Below are 13,104 nucleotides of genomic sequence, written 5' to 3' on the forward strand. Positions count from 1 at the left end.
GATCCATCTCCAACAATCGAGTTCTTCTACAAAGAGTTGGGAAAGGGCGCGTGACATTTGCTTTGAGCTATAAGACAACACCCACAACCATCACGTTCCCAGCAACTTGGAAAGACTGGGGATGTTGCGCCGCAAGGACGTGAGAAGGTTGGAGATGGGCACACAACGTTGAACTTCGGGCTGCTGACCTTTGCTTACAACGACATCATCGGGGGAAAGCGCGGACGCAGCACCCCACTAGCAAAAATTATGCAGTCAAGACTCCCACGTTTGGGGAATTTGCAGGGGTCAACACAGCCGGAGTGCAATGGCTGAGCCTCGCCCTGGGTGAACCGCCTTCTTGATCATGGTATCTCCCCTGCCAGGTAAGTATGAGGTGTACTCGCCAAACACCGGGTGGCTCTTGCCAGACACAGCTCTTTGGCTGATGGTCTTGGAAATGAATAATCCCAGAGGCCAATGCCTTGACTCAGTTGCTCGTTAATGCTGTGCTATGTTCAACTTCAACCTCCAGCACACATTGGAGAGGAAACACTCGACCTTTTTTACTGGCATACCTGGCTGTCGTTTCCTATAGATTCAGCAACAACTGGACATGACGGCACCAACAGCCGCTTGCCCATCTCGGTGTCGCTTCCCGATACTGGACTAGAGTGTAGCATGTGGTGGAGATAAAGGCTGAAGTGCAGTGTGTCCGAAAGGCTGACTTTTGAGCCCCGCCACGCGCAGGGGGCCTTGCCCAGTCCATAAAAGCAGTCTGTGTCCCCAACCCCCGGCTTACGGCCATACCACCCTGAGCACGCCCGATCTCGTCTGATCTCGGAAGCCAAGCAGGGTCGGGCCTGGTTAGTACTTGGATGGGAGACCGCCTGGGAATACCAGGTGCTGTAAGCTTTTACACCGCTGCACGCTTTTACACTGCTGCTTCCTTACAAGAAACATGCCCCTCCACGAGCAGGGGCCTTGCCCAGTCCATAAAAGCAGTCTGTGTCCCCAACCCCTCGGCTTACGGCCATACCACCCTGAGCACGCCCGATCTCGTCTGATCTCGGAAGCTAAGCAGGGTCGGGCCGGGTTAGTACTTGGATGGGAGACAGCCTGGGAATACCAGGTGCTGTAAGCTTTTACGCTGCTGCTGCTGCTGCTTCCTTACAAGAAACATGGGCTGCAATTAAATTGGCCTTCCAGACGCAGGTTGATATTTCTGGTTTCAACTTAGCTTTTAGCACTTTCACAGAAAAAGAGAATGGTGCACCGTTCTGGTGGCCGCAATACCAGGTCAATACAAGGGTGAAGAGCAAGCCCAGTTTTCACCTCCCACTGCTCAAAATGCATTTAATATTTAATCCCCATATAGAGGACATATCAGATATTAAACTGAAGTAAGAACAGATACCTCCGCTTGATCTTAGCCAAAAGGCCGAGAAGCGATGGCCCACAGGTGTCTGGGGCCAACCCAAGATCTTGGCACACAAGTCAGTTGTTGTGGTGCCATGTTTTTAAGGGCGCATAACAAAGGCTGCTGCTGCTGATCACCTCCGCCCAAGGTTGACCTAAGTGCACCTCTGAGCCTTGACAGACAGCTGCTTGACATTTGACACACTCAAAGGGCGCAGCCTTACAGCAAAGCCCACCAAAAATAACTTAAACTCTTGAACGTCCCTCTCCACGGAAGTCTTTAGTAAAAGGTGAAAGACTTGTGCATTTTGAAGAGAAACCAGAGTCAACGTAGCCCCTGTCCTGGAGAGCAGCCGAGGAGTCTATCCGCCGGAGTCACCACAGTCACCGGATTGAAGCGGCCGTGCGGCTCACCCATAGGGCGGTACTTCCTTCAACGTTTTTGCTTAGGCGGCCAATAAACCGCCCAGATTTGACTGCATGTTTGGAAGCGCTTTCCTACTGTCGGTTGTGCGCTGCAGTTTTCTATCAGTCGCTGAGGCTGTGGCACATTCCTTGCTCACTGGCACACCTCCAACATTTAGTGGTAGGCGTGAGTGCATGAGCAAAGCAGCTCCGTGTCACACTGAGCAGTACAAACTGCCGGGCCATTTCCCACCTCATCCGGGCTTCTGAAATGGTGAGTTGCTCCTGGCATCACTTCAACATCAGGTCACTGCACGGAGTGAACAGAGCAAGCGCCAAAGTATTAACCCTTGGCATGATGGCCATGGATCCATCTCCAACAATCGAGTTCTTCTACAAAGAGTTGGGAAAGGGAGCGTGACATTTGCTTTGAGCTAAAAGACAACACCCACAACCATCACGTTCCCAGCAACTTGGAAAGACTGGGGATGTTGCTCCGCAAGGACGTGAGAAGTTTGGAGATGGGCACACAACGTTGAACTTCGGGCGGCTGACCTTTGCTTACAACGACATCATCGGGGGAAAGCGCGGACGCAGCACCCCACTAGCAAAAATTATGCAGTCAAGACTCCCTCGTTTGGGGAATTTGCAGGGGTCAACACAGCCGGAGTGCAATGGCTGAGCCTCGCCCTGGGTGAACCGCCTTCTTGATCATGGTATCTCCCCTGCCAGGTAAGTATGAGGTGTACTTGCCAAACACCGGGTGGCTGTTGCCAGACACAGCTCTTTGGCTGATGGTGCAGGAAATGAATAATCCCAGAGGCCAATGCCTTGACTCAGTTGCTCGTTAATGCTGTGCTATGTTCCACTTCAACCTCCAGCACACATTGGAGAGGAAACACTCGACCTTTTTACTGGCATACCTGGCTGTCGTTTCCTATAGATTCAGCAACACTGGACATGACGGCACCAACAGCCGCTTGCCCATCTCGGTGTCGCTTCCCGATACTGGACTAGAGTGTAGCATGTGGTGGAGATAAAGGCTGAAGTGCAGTGTGTCCGAAAGGCTGACTTTTGAGCCCCGCCACGCGCAGGGGGCCTTGCCCAGTCCATAAAAGCAGTCTGTGTCCCCAACCCCCCGGCTTACGGCCATACCACCCTGAGCACGCCCGATCTCGTCTGATCTCGGAAGCCAAGCAGGGTCGGGCCTGGTTAGTACTTGGATGGGAGCCCGCCTGGGAATACCAGGTGCTGGCTTTACGCTGCGCTTTACACTGCTGTAGCTTCCTTGCAAAACATGCCCCTCCGAGCAGGGCGCTTGCCTGAATCCATAAAGGCGCTCTCTGCAGCCAGCCAGCCCTCGACTGCGGCCGCCTGCCTGTGAGCGCGTCTCGGCTGATCTCGGAAGCTAAGCAGGGTCGGGCCGGGTTAGTACTTGGATGGGAGACCGCCTGGGAATACCAGGTGCTGTAAGATTTTACGCTGCTGCTGCTGCTGCTTCCTTACAAGAAACATGGGCTCGCAATTAAATTGACGCACAGGCACGGGTTGATGTCTTTCTGGTTTCAGCTTAGCTTTGCTTTTCACAGAAAAAAGAGAATGGTGCACCGTTCCTGGTGGCACTGCAATACCAGGTCAATGCAAGGAGTGAAGAGAGCAAGCCCCAGTTTTCACCTCCCACTGCTCAAAAATGCATTTAATATTTAATCCCCATATAGAGGACATATCAGATATTAAACTGATAAGAACAGATACTACACTTGATCTTAGCCAAAAGGCCGAGAAGCGATGGCCCACAGGTGTCTGGGGCCACCCCCAGATCTTGGCACACAAGTCAGTTGTTGTGGTGCCATGTTTTTAAGGGCGCATAACAAAGGCTGCTGCTGCTGATCACCTCCGCCCCAAGGTTGACCTAAGTGCACCTCTGAGCCTTGACAGACAGCTGCTTGACATTTGACACACTCAAAGGGCGCAGCCTTACAACAAAGCCCACCAAAAATAACTTAAACTCTTGAACGTCCCTCTCCACGGAAGTCTTTAGTAAAAGGCGAAAGACTTGTGCATTTTGAAGAGAAACCAGAGTCAACGTAGCCCCTGTCCTGGAGAGCAGCGGAGGAGTCTATCCGCCGGAGTCACCACAGTCTCGGTCGGCCGGCCGGCCGGCCACCTTGGGACGGCCTTCCTTCAACGTTTTTGCTTAGTCGGCCAATAAACCGCCCAGATTTGACTGCATGTTTGGAAGCGCTTTCCTACTGTCGGTTGTGCGCTGCAGTTTTCTATCAGTCGCTGAGGCTGTGGCACATTCCTCGCTCACTGGCACACCTCCAACATTTAGTGGTAGACGTGAGTGCATGAGCAAAGCAGCTCCGTGTCACACTGAGCAGTACAAACTGCCGGGCCATTTCCCACCTCATCCGGGCTTCTGAAATGGTGAGTTGCTCCTGGCATCACTTCAACATCAGGTCACTGCACGGAGTGAACAGAGCAAGCGCCAAAGTATTAACCCTTGGCATGATGGCCATGGATCCATCTCCAACAATCGAGTTCTTCTACAAAGAGTTGGGAAAGGGAGCGTGACATTTGCTTTGAGCTGAAGACAACACCCACAACCATCACGTTCCCAGCAACTTGGAAAGACTGGGGATGTTGCTCCGCAAGGACGTGAGAAGTTTGGAGATGGGCACACAACGTTGAACTTCGGGCGGCTGACCTTTGCTTACAACGACATCATCGGGGGAAAGCGCGGACGCAGCACCCCACTAGCAAAAATTATGCAGTCAAGACTCCCACGTTTGGGGAATTTGCAGGGGTCAACACAGCCGGAGTGCAATGGCTGAGCCTCGCCCTGGGTGAACCGCCTTCTTGATCATGGTATCTCCCCTGCCAGGTAAGTATGAGGTGTACTCGCCAAACACCGGGTGGCTCTTGCCAGACACAGCTCTTTGGCTGATGGTGCTGGAAATGAATAATCCCAGAGGCCAATGCCTTGACTCAGTTGCTCGTTAATGCTGTGCTATGTTCAACTTCAACCTCCAGCACACATTGGAGAGGAAACACTCGACCTTTTTTACTGGCATACCTGGCGGTCGTTTCCTATAGATTCAGCAACAACTGGACATGACGGCACCAACAGCCGCTTGCCCATCTCGGTGTCGCTTCCCGATACTGGACTAGAGTGTAGCATGTGGTGGAGATAAAGGCTGAAGTGCAGTGTGTCCGAAAGGCTGACTTTTGAGCCCCGCCACGCGCAGGGGGCCTTGCCCAGTCCATAAAAGCAGTCTGTGTCCCCAACCCCCCGGCTTACGGCCATACCACCCTGAGCACGCCCGATCTCGTCTGATCTCGGAAGCCACGCAGGGTCGGGCCTGGTTAGTACTTGGATGGGAGACCGCCTGGGAATACCAGGTGCTGTAAAACTTAGCTGCTGCTGCTGCTGCTGTAACTTCCTTACAAGAGGAGAAACTGCATGAACCATAATTAAATTGGCCTTTTTGGGTTGTCATCTTTCCCTGGTTTCAGCTTCATGGCTGCTTTTCTAAGAAAAGAGAATGGTGCACCGTTCCTGGTGGCACTGCAATACCAGTTCAATGCAAGGAGTGAAGAGAGCAAGCCCCAGTTTTCACCTCCCACTGCTCAAAAATGCATTTAATATTTAATCCCCATATAGAGGACATATCAGATATTAAACTGATAAGAGCAGATACTACACTTGATCTTAGCCAAAAGGCCGAGAAGCGATGGCCCACAGGTGTCTGGGGCCAACCCAAGATCTTGGCACACAAGTCAGTTGTTGTGGTGCCATGTTTTTAAGGGCGCATAACAAAGGCTGCTGCTGCTGATCACCTCCGCCCCCAGGTTGACCTAAGTGCACCTCTGAGCCTTGCCAGACAGCTGCTTGACTGGCCGCACTCAAGAGCGAAGCTGCCCGGCAAAGCCCGCAAAAATAGCAAGCTCTTGAGCGTCCTGCGGAGTGCTTTTGGTAAAGACTTGTGCATTTGAAGAGCCAGAGATTAGCGTAGCCTGGCCTGGAGGCCAGGAGTCCTCCGCGGAGTGTACTACAGTCACCGATCACGGCCCGGCCCGTTATTACTATGGGACAACGCTTCCTTCAACATTTTTGCTTAGTCGGCCAATAAACCGCCCAGATTTGACTGCATGTTTGGAAGCGCTTTCCTACTGTCGGTTTTGCGCTGCAGTTTTCTATCAGTCGCTGAGGCTGTGGCACATTCCTCGCTCACTGGCACACCTCCAACATTTAGTGGTAGACGTGAGTGCATGAGCAAAGCAGCTCCGTGTCACACTGAGCAGTACAAACTGCCAGGCCATTTCCCACCTCATCCGGGCTTCTGAAATGGTGAGTTGCTCCTGGCATCACTTCAACATCAGGTCACTGCACGGAGTGAACAGAGCAAGCGCCAAAGTATTAACCCTTGGCATGATGGCCATGGATCCATCTCCAACAATCGAGTTCTTCTACAAAGAGTTGGGAAAGGGAGCGTGACATTTGCTTTGAGCTAAAAGACAACACCCACAGCCATCACGTTCCCAGCAACTTGGAAAGACTAGAGGATGTTGCGCGCAGGGCGTGAGAAGTTGGAGATGGGCACTGGACGACAGACTTACTTGACATCGCTCGGGGAAAGCGGGCCTTAGCACCCCACTAGCACAAAAATTATGCGATCCAAGACTCCCGTTTGGGGAGATTTGCGGAGGTCAACAGCGGTGCAATGGCTCACTCCTGGGTGGAGTGCACTGTGATGTAGTATCTCCCTGACCGCCCGTTGATCTCGTCTGATCTCCCGGAAGCTAAACGCGGGAGTGGGGCAGATTGAGTACTTGGATGGGAGACCGCCTGGGAATACCAGGTGCTGTAAGATTTTACGCTGCTGCTGCTGCTGCTTCCTTACAAGAAACATGGGCTCGCAATTAAATTGACGCACAGGCACGGGTTGATGTCTTTCTGGTTTCAGCTTCGCTTTGCTTTTCACAGAAAAAGAGAATGGTGCACCGTTCCTGGTGGCACTGCAATACCAGGTCAATGCAAGGAGTGAAGAGAGCAAGCCCCAGTTTTCACCTCCCACTGCTCAAAAATGCATTTAATATTTAATCCCCATATAGAGGACATATCAGATATTAAACTGATAGAACAGATACTACACTTGATCTTAGCCAAAAGGCCGAGAAGCGATGGCCCACAGGTGTCTGGGGCCAACCCAAGATCTTGGCACACAAGTCAGTTGTTGTGGTGCCATGTTTTTTAGGGCGCCTAACAAAGGCTGCTGCTGCTGATCACCTCCGCCCCAAGGTTGACCTAAGTGCACCTCTGAGCCTTGACAGACAGCTGCTTGACATTTGACACACTCAAAGGGCGCAGCCTTACAGCAAAGTGTTGTGGGAACTTTTGTGAGTGAGATGAAGCACGAGAACTGAGTCGGATGAATACAAGCAAGTTGATTTAATCTGAGTTGCAACCAGAGGAGCACAGTTTACAGAGTCGAAGAGTCTGCAAAGTGAACAACACTGAGCAGAGAGAAACAAGGCGTATATAAACATGTCTTCAGCAGTATGTGTACGGGATACAGAAGAACAGAAGGTTCATTGGATAGAGTAGTTGTCTGATATGATGCCAATAAACTGTTGTGAGAAACTAGCAGATATCAGTAGAGAACAGGGAGGTTCTTGGGAGGACAGGGACCTTGAGATGAAATGGGAAACTTATAATTGCCCTCTACACCTCGTGTGACCCAAGAAACAACTAACCACTGAACCTTGTGTGACATAAAGAAACTGTGTGTCTGTGTGCATGCAATATGCCATTACATTTCCCCCCTTTTTATCCTTAAGGATAAACGAGGAAGAGAAAAACAACCAATAAAACACAATCAACAATAGAAGCAACAAAATATGCACACACAATATAACACAACAAATCCCAGATGACAATCAAATATGAGAAAAGAACAGTATTCAAAACTTCAGACTGAGCATTCCAACTGGTTTACGATCAGTCGTCACACAGAATACAATTCAATGGAAAACCTTAAGGTAAAAGTTGCAAGCTGTTTTTGTGGATGAAAGCATCCTGAGTAGAGCATAGCAAAGAGAGAACTGGGGTACTGTCAAACAAAATCCTTTATACACATGCATCAGAGTCAGCATCAGTGTGTGAGTCGTCTGTGCTCGCGTCCATGGTCAGTACATAAGTGGCAGCTATGTCGTCCAAAGCCACCTGGGGAGCAGAAGCAGTGACAGAAAGCAGGTGATAGCGTGTCATCTGCAACGAGAACAAGGAGCCCACAATTTTCTTGACCATAGGAATAATACAGCTGGACAAACAGCACAGTAAAAAAAACAGAGAAACACAGAACAGCCCAAGCTTCATCAACCACGCCTTCCATCCCCCGGACGTAAGCCAAGACCACCAGTCCCAACCGGAAGAGGGGGAAGGGCTGTCACGGCTGAGCTGTGTGCGAAGGAGGTCATTAAGGTGTACGATCGTGTCTGTCACATTGTCCGTATTGTCGGGAATATACGTGCAACATTCTGAACCAATAATATGACACACCCCACCCTGAGAGGCTAACAAAAGATCCAGGGCCATTCTGTTCTGCAAGGCCACATCGCGGAGAGCTTGGATTTCCGGGGATAGGGCCTCAAAACCTTGAGTGGTCAATGTAGTCAAATTCTCTAGATCTACGGCAAGTGTGTCAATATGGTGACTTAAATGCACCGTACCCCATTGAGGCAAGATTGCGGCCAGGAACTTACTGCCAGCAGAGACACGTACATCACGTTTAGCCAAATGGCCAGCATGGTAGTGCGTATATTGTGAGATGAAGTAAGTAAGGTTATTGGTCAGTCTGTAATTAGGAATCAATTTAGCCAGATAGCAAAGACCACACCAACGTGGAGGGAGGAAAAGATAAACATACTTTCCACAAACCCACACATGCGATTTCAGAGTACTGGCACCGAGTGTTGGATTGGGAAGTCTAACATAAGGATTGGTAACTGAAGAATTGGTTTTAGTAGGGATCCCAGTAAGATTAGCTCTACCAATGAATGGGACGCCGTCAGCGTTTGGACATGGGTCACCGCAAGAACGAACCCCACAGCCAGCATTTACAACTTGCTCACAATGGGCAGAAGTTCCAACTGGAACATTAGGTGCACATCCAGTCCCAGGGGAAATGCAATTTCGTCGGAAACAGACCTTTGGTTTCCAGGGTGCCAATTGTGTATGAAAAAGTGGTGCGGAGAGGCGAGTTTGTCTACTACCAAGTGGCAAAGAAGAAGGATTAAAACGCCACTTCAAACCCGTATAGTCTACTAAGGTTTCATTAATCATTGCCAGTCGCCTAGTCATGTTAACTGTTATCCACGAATCGTCAACAGTGTCAGTGGCAGTTGTTGTCATGGCTACCAACACAGAAAGAGTCTCAGTCGCATTGAGGGGTCTAGGAACAACAGGGACTGAACCAGTGGTAGTGCGAGGTATCAAGGAACAAACATAACAAGGGGAAGTGGTCTGTTGTTTAGCAAAGAAAAACATGGTTTGGTACCAGACATTCTGCGTATGGTCATGGAGACTGTCATTTGTCAGGAGCGTGCGTTTAAAACGGTGAACCAGCTGGTTGGTATCACTCGTGTTAGCGTCAAGTGAGTGGTGAATGAGCTGTGGTCTCAGAAAAAACAGAATCGGAAGGACAATGATCAAGGTTAAAAACAGGAAACAACACATAGTGCCTCGTATACCACACAGGCCTGGGTGTCTGAACGGATGCCAGGGTCTGTTACGGTCCATGGCCTATGTATCAAGGAGGTAAGGGAGTAGTGCGAACAACAACGTAACAAATATAACAATTACAGAAACTAGATAAAAACCGCACATAAAAATATACAGACTTGTAAGGGGAGAGTCACTGTGTGAAAAATAAAGACAGTGAAATGGTGTAACACGTGTAGGGTGTGGTGTGGTGTGGTGTAGGTCTTCTTGCGCCCACGAAGGTGACACAGAAACTACGTCTGCACGCCACTTGTTGTCTTCTTTCTTCGGACCCTTGGTCGCCTGCGTGCCTGTTACGAACGCAAAGTCTTACTTAGCAGCCTCTGGAGTTTGTAGTTTTCCAGGAGCACCAGCAGGGGGTGCTGGAACCTTTCTGCAGTGGCTGGCGTGGATCCAGGTAGCCCGCTCAGCGACCTTCACAGCAGTGTGGGTTGTCAGCAGGATCTGGAACGGACCTTGCCACCTCCTGTTCCTCCACGACTTCCTCCTGAAGTCTTTTATGACCACAAAGTCACCTGGTTCGAGCTGGTGCAGGGGACCACTGGCTGGAACAGGGAGGGCTGCGATCACCTGTTTCTTTACATCAGAGAGCTGTTTGGATAGATTGGTACAGTAGGTTAGTGTGTTGTGATCACAAAGAGCTGTTGATGGGGGTGGAGATCGGGGAGCTTCCACACCTACAGAAGGAGGAGTTGCAAAAAGAATCTCAAAGGGGCTCAAGTTAGTTCTGTTTCGTTTTTGCATTCTAGAGCACTAGAGGAAGTGCTTTTGTCCATGGAAGACCTGTGTCTTCACAACACTTGGCCAGCTTGTTCTTTAGTGTTCCATTCTCCCTCTCTACTGCACCTCCACTAGCTGGGTGGTAGGCACAGTGTGTTCTCAGGTTAATACCTAAGTATAGGCTCAGTTCAGTGATAGCTGAATTAACAAAATGGCTGCCATTATCACTGGAGATTTTAGCTGGAATTCCCCATCTGGGAATGATTTCAGTAAGAAGGGCTTTAGCTACTACTGAGGCAGATTGTTTTGAGGCTGGGAACACTTCAACCCATTTGCTCCACATGTCTACCATCACTAAACAATGAGACTTTCCTTCTGATGGAGTTAGTTCTACAAAATCCATCATGACATGCTCAAAAGGTCGAGTTGGTTGAGGATGAGCAGCTTGTTGGGAAGGTTGGATTGCCCTGCCTACATTGTGAGTAGCACAGATAACACAGGCTTGGCAGTGGTTTTGAGCATAGGCAGAAAACCCTTTTGTGAACCAAAATGTGTTAATCATTTGCTGCATCCCTCCTTTTGATGCATGGTCAGACCCATGCGTCAATTTAGCATAGTGAGGGAAGAAATGGGAAGGCAAACACGGGTTGTTGTCGGGGCCTATCCAGATGCCATCATGACATGTAGCACCTGCGTTTCTCCAAAGTTGCTTATCTTTTGGAGATGCAAAAGATTGAACAGCACTGAGGGAAGATGGCACGTCAGAAGAAACTGAAACCAAAGTATGTGATACAGAAGAGTTAGACAAAGGGAGAAGAGAAGCTGCCTTTGCAGCTGCATCCGCTCGAGCGTTACCTGTAGAAATTGGGTCAGAGGCATTAGTGTGAGCAGCACATTTACACACAGAAATGGCAGAAGGAAGAAGGATGGCATCTAAGAGATCTGCAATGAGTGTGTGATGCAAAACAGGCTTGCCATCAGATTTCAGAAAACCTCTATGTTTCCAAAGTGCACCAAAGTCATGAACAACACCAAAAGCATATCTGGAATCAGTGTAGATATTTACAGATCTACCCTTAGCTAATTGGCAGGCAGTCGTTAAGGCCACAAGTTCTGCAGCTTGAGCTGAGAAGTGAGGTGGAAGAGATGATGACATCATCACGTCATAGTCAGAACAAACAGCAAAGCCAACACGGCAGAGACCTGTAACTGGGTCTCTTGAAGCAGAGCCATCTACATAGAGGACAAGGTCAGGATTTGTCAAGGGCGTTTCTGTCAGATCAGGTCTTGGAGAACAAGATGCTGAAAGTTCAGCCATGCAATCATGAGGCTCACCATCCTGTGGAAGAGGGAGCAGAGTAGCAGGGTTAAGAACAGTACACCTCTTAAGAGTGACATTAGGCATGTCAAGAAGACACGTGTGATACCTAAGGTGTCTAGCAGCCGAAAGGTGTGATGTTTTCTGCTCAGAAAGGATCAAAGAGACCGCATGTGGCACAAGAAGAGTCAAAGGAGCGTAGCCAACTATATCTCTTGAGGCCAAAAGGGCTTTTTCAGCAGCTGCTACAGCTCTGAGACATTTTGGCATGCCTGCTGCAACAAGATCGAGTTTACCCGAGAAATATGCCACAGGACGGAGCCTATCACCATGAGGTTGTAGGAGGACAGAAGTCATGCAACCCGAACGTTCATCCACAGTCTGAGTGAATGGTTTGGTTGGGTCAGGAAGTCCAAGTGTGGGAGGAGACTGAAGTTGAAGTTTCAAGTTCAGGAATGCAGTGTCTGCTTCCGGTGTCCACTCAAGTTGTGAGCGAGAGGTCATGCCTGATTGGTGACACAAGGTCCTGAGGGGTCTTTCAACCTCAGAAAAATTAGGGACAAAAGCGCGACAGTAGGAACACATCCCCAGGAAAGATAGCATTTGTTTTTGGGTAATTGGTTTTGGAATCTTTTGGATAGCTTCAATATGTTTTGGAGACATAGTTTTGCCTTCACCAGAAATTATGTGACCCAGGAAGGTCACAGCTTGTCTGACAAATTGTAGCTTGTTTAAGCTGGCTTTGTGTCCTTCTTCTGCCAGATGTTTGAGCAGTTTGATAGTGTCAGTTATGCATTGTTTTTCAGTTGGAGCGCAGATCAGAAGATCGTCTACATATTGTAGTAAGGCAGTGCCATCAGAGAGCGCTAGAGGCAACAATGATTCGCATAAAGCCTGATTGTAAATTGTTGGTGATTCAGTGAAACCCTGACATAAACGGGTGAAAGTATAACCTTTCCCGTTGAACTGGAATGCAAACCAGTACTGAGAATCCTTGTGAACAGGAACACTGAAAAATGCATTTGATAGATCAACAACTGAAAACCACTTAGCAAAGGATGGAACTTGTGAAAGCAAAGTGTAGGGGTTAGGAACACTTGGTGTTCTGGCATGAACAGCTGCATTAACTGCTTTTAAGTCTTGAACAAATCGCCACTCGGGTAGAGATGGTGGTTCTCTAGCTTTTTGAACTGGAAAAATAGGAGTGCAGACAGGTGAGTCATTGCATGGGATAATAACACCAGCTTCCAATAAGGATTTAAAAACAGGTTTAATGCCGTCGACGGCTTCCGGACGCAGAGGGTACTGAACTCGTTTTGGTCTGTAGTCAGACTTAGGAGTGACTATTACAGGTTCACAATTTTTTATGAGACCTACATCATATTTGCCTTGTGCCCACAATTTGGGTGGGACTTGTGCAAGGGCTGGATGGATCTGTTCTGCGGAGAGCATTTGGTGTATGTGTTCGGTTTTATCA

The 13,104-nt window shown here is 49.2% G+C and overlaps 1 protein-coding gene, 12 non-coding genes and 1 pseudogene across 13 annotated transcripts; 4 read left to right on the forward strand and 10 right to left on the reverse strand.

The window, feature by feature from the left end:
• Positions 1-209: 209 nt before the first annotated feature.
• Positions 210-373, reverse strand: LOC122763187. Its single transcript, XR_006358922.1, has one exon. It is a non-coding gene; the product is annotated as a U1 spliceosomal RNA (small nuclear RNA).
• A 402-nt stretch (positions 374-775) lies between these two features.
• LOC122763186 lies at positions 776-894 on the forward strand. The gene has a single exon (XR_006358921.1). It is a non-coding gene; the product is annotated as a 5S ribosomal RNA (ribosomal RNA).
• A 110-nt stretch (positions 895-1,004) lies between these two features.
• On the forward strand, positions 1,005-1,123 carry LOC122763196. The gene has a single exon (XR_006358931.1). It is a non-coding gene; the product is annotated as a 5S ribosomal RNA (ribosomal RNA).
• Positions 1,124-1,244: 121 nt separating this feature from the next.
• On the reverse strand, positions 1,245-1,432 carry LOC122763193. The gene has a single exon (XR_006358928.1). It is a non-coding gene; the product is annotated as a U2 spliceosomal RNA (small nuclear RNA).
• Positions 1,433-1,613: 181 nt separating this feature from the next.
• Positions 1,614-1,726, reverse strand: LOC122763195. Its single transcript, XR_006358930.1, has one exon. It is a non-coding gene; the product is annotated as a U5 spliceosomal RNA (small nuclear RNA).
• A 653-nt stretch (positions 1,727-2,379) lies between these two features.
• Positions 2,380-2,543, reverse strand: LOC122763189. Its single transcript, XR_006358924.1, has one exon. It is a non-coding gene; the product is annotated as a U1 spliceosomal RNA (small nuclear RNA).
• Positions 2,544-2,944: 401 nt separating this feature from the next.
• LOC122763198 lies at positions 2,945-3,060 on the forward strand (annotated as a pseudogene).
• Positions 3,061-3,400: 340 nt separating this feature from the next.
• LOC122763190 lies at positions 3,401-3,593 on the reverse strand. The gene has a single exon (XR_006358925.1). It is a non-coding gene; the product is annotated as a U2 spliceosomal RNA (small nuclear RNA).
• Positions 3,594-3,775: 182 nt separating this feature from the next.
• On the reverse strand, positions 3,776-3,888 carry LOC122763194. Its single transcript, XR_006358929.1, has one exon. It is a non-coding gene; the product is annotated as a U5 spliceosomal RNA (small nuclear RNA).
• A 646-nt stretch (positions 3,889-4,534) lies between these two features.
• LOC122763188 lies at positions 4,535-4,698 on the reverse strand. The gene has a single exon (XR_006358923.1). It is a non-coding gene; the product is annotated as a U1 spliceosomal RNA (small nuclear RNA).
• Positions 4,699-5,101: 403 nt separating this feature from the next.
• On the forward strand, positions 5,102-5,220 carry LOC122763197. The gene has a single exon (XR_006358932.1). It is a non-coding gene; the product is annotated as a 5S ribosomal RNA (ribosomal RNA).
• Positions 5,221-5,349: 129 nt separating this feature from the next.
• On the reverse strand, positions 5,350-5,542 carry LOC122763192. Its single transcript, XR_006358927.1, has one exon. It is a non-coding gene; the product is annotated as a U2 spliceosomal RNA (small nuclear RNA).
• Positions 5,543-6,800: 1,258 nt separating this feature from the next.
• Positions 6,801-6,992, reverse strand: LOC122763191. Its single transcript, XR_006358926.1, has one exon. It is a non-coding gene; the product is annotated as a U2 spliceosomal RNA (small nuclear RNA).
• Positions 6,993-9,049: 2,057 nt separating this feature from the next.
• On the reverse strand, positions 9,050-13,098 carry LOC122763185 (protein NYNRIN-like). Its single transcript, XM_044018243.1, has one exon. The coding sequence runs from the start codon at positions 13,077-13,079 to the stop codon at positions 10,335-10,337; it is 2,745 nt and encodes a 914-aa protein (XP_043874178.1). The 5' UTR covers positions 13,080-13,098; the 3' UTR covers positions 9,050-10,334.
• Between the last annotated feature and the right edge of the window lie 6 nt (positions 13,099-13,104).

This window comes from Solea senegalensis, unplaced genomic scaffold (assembly GCF_019176455.1).
Source record: "Solea senegalensis isolate Sse05_10M unplaced genomic scaffold, IFAPA_SoseM_1 scf7180000016558, whole genome shotgun sequence".
NCBI lineage: Eukaryota > Metazoa > Chordata > Actinopteri > Pleuronectiformes > Soleidae > Solea > Solea senegalensis.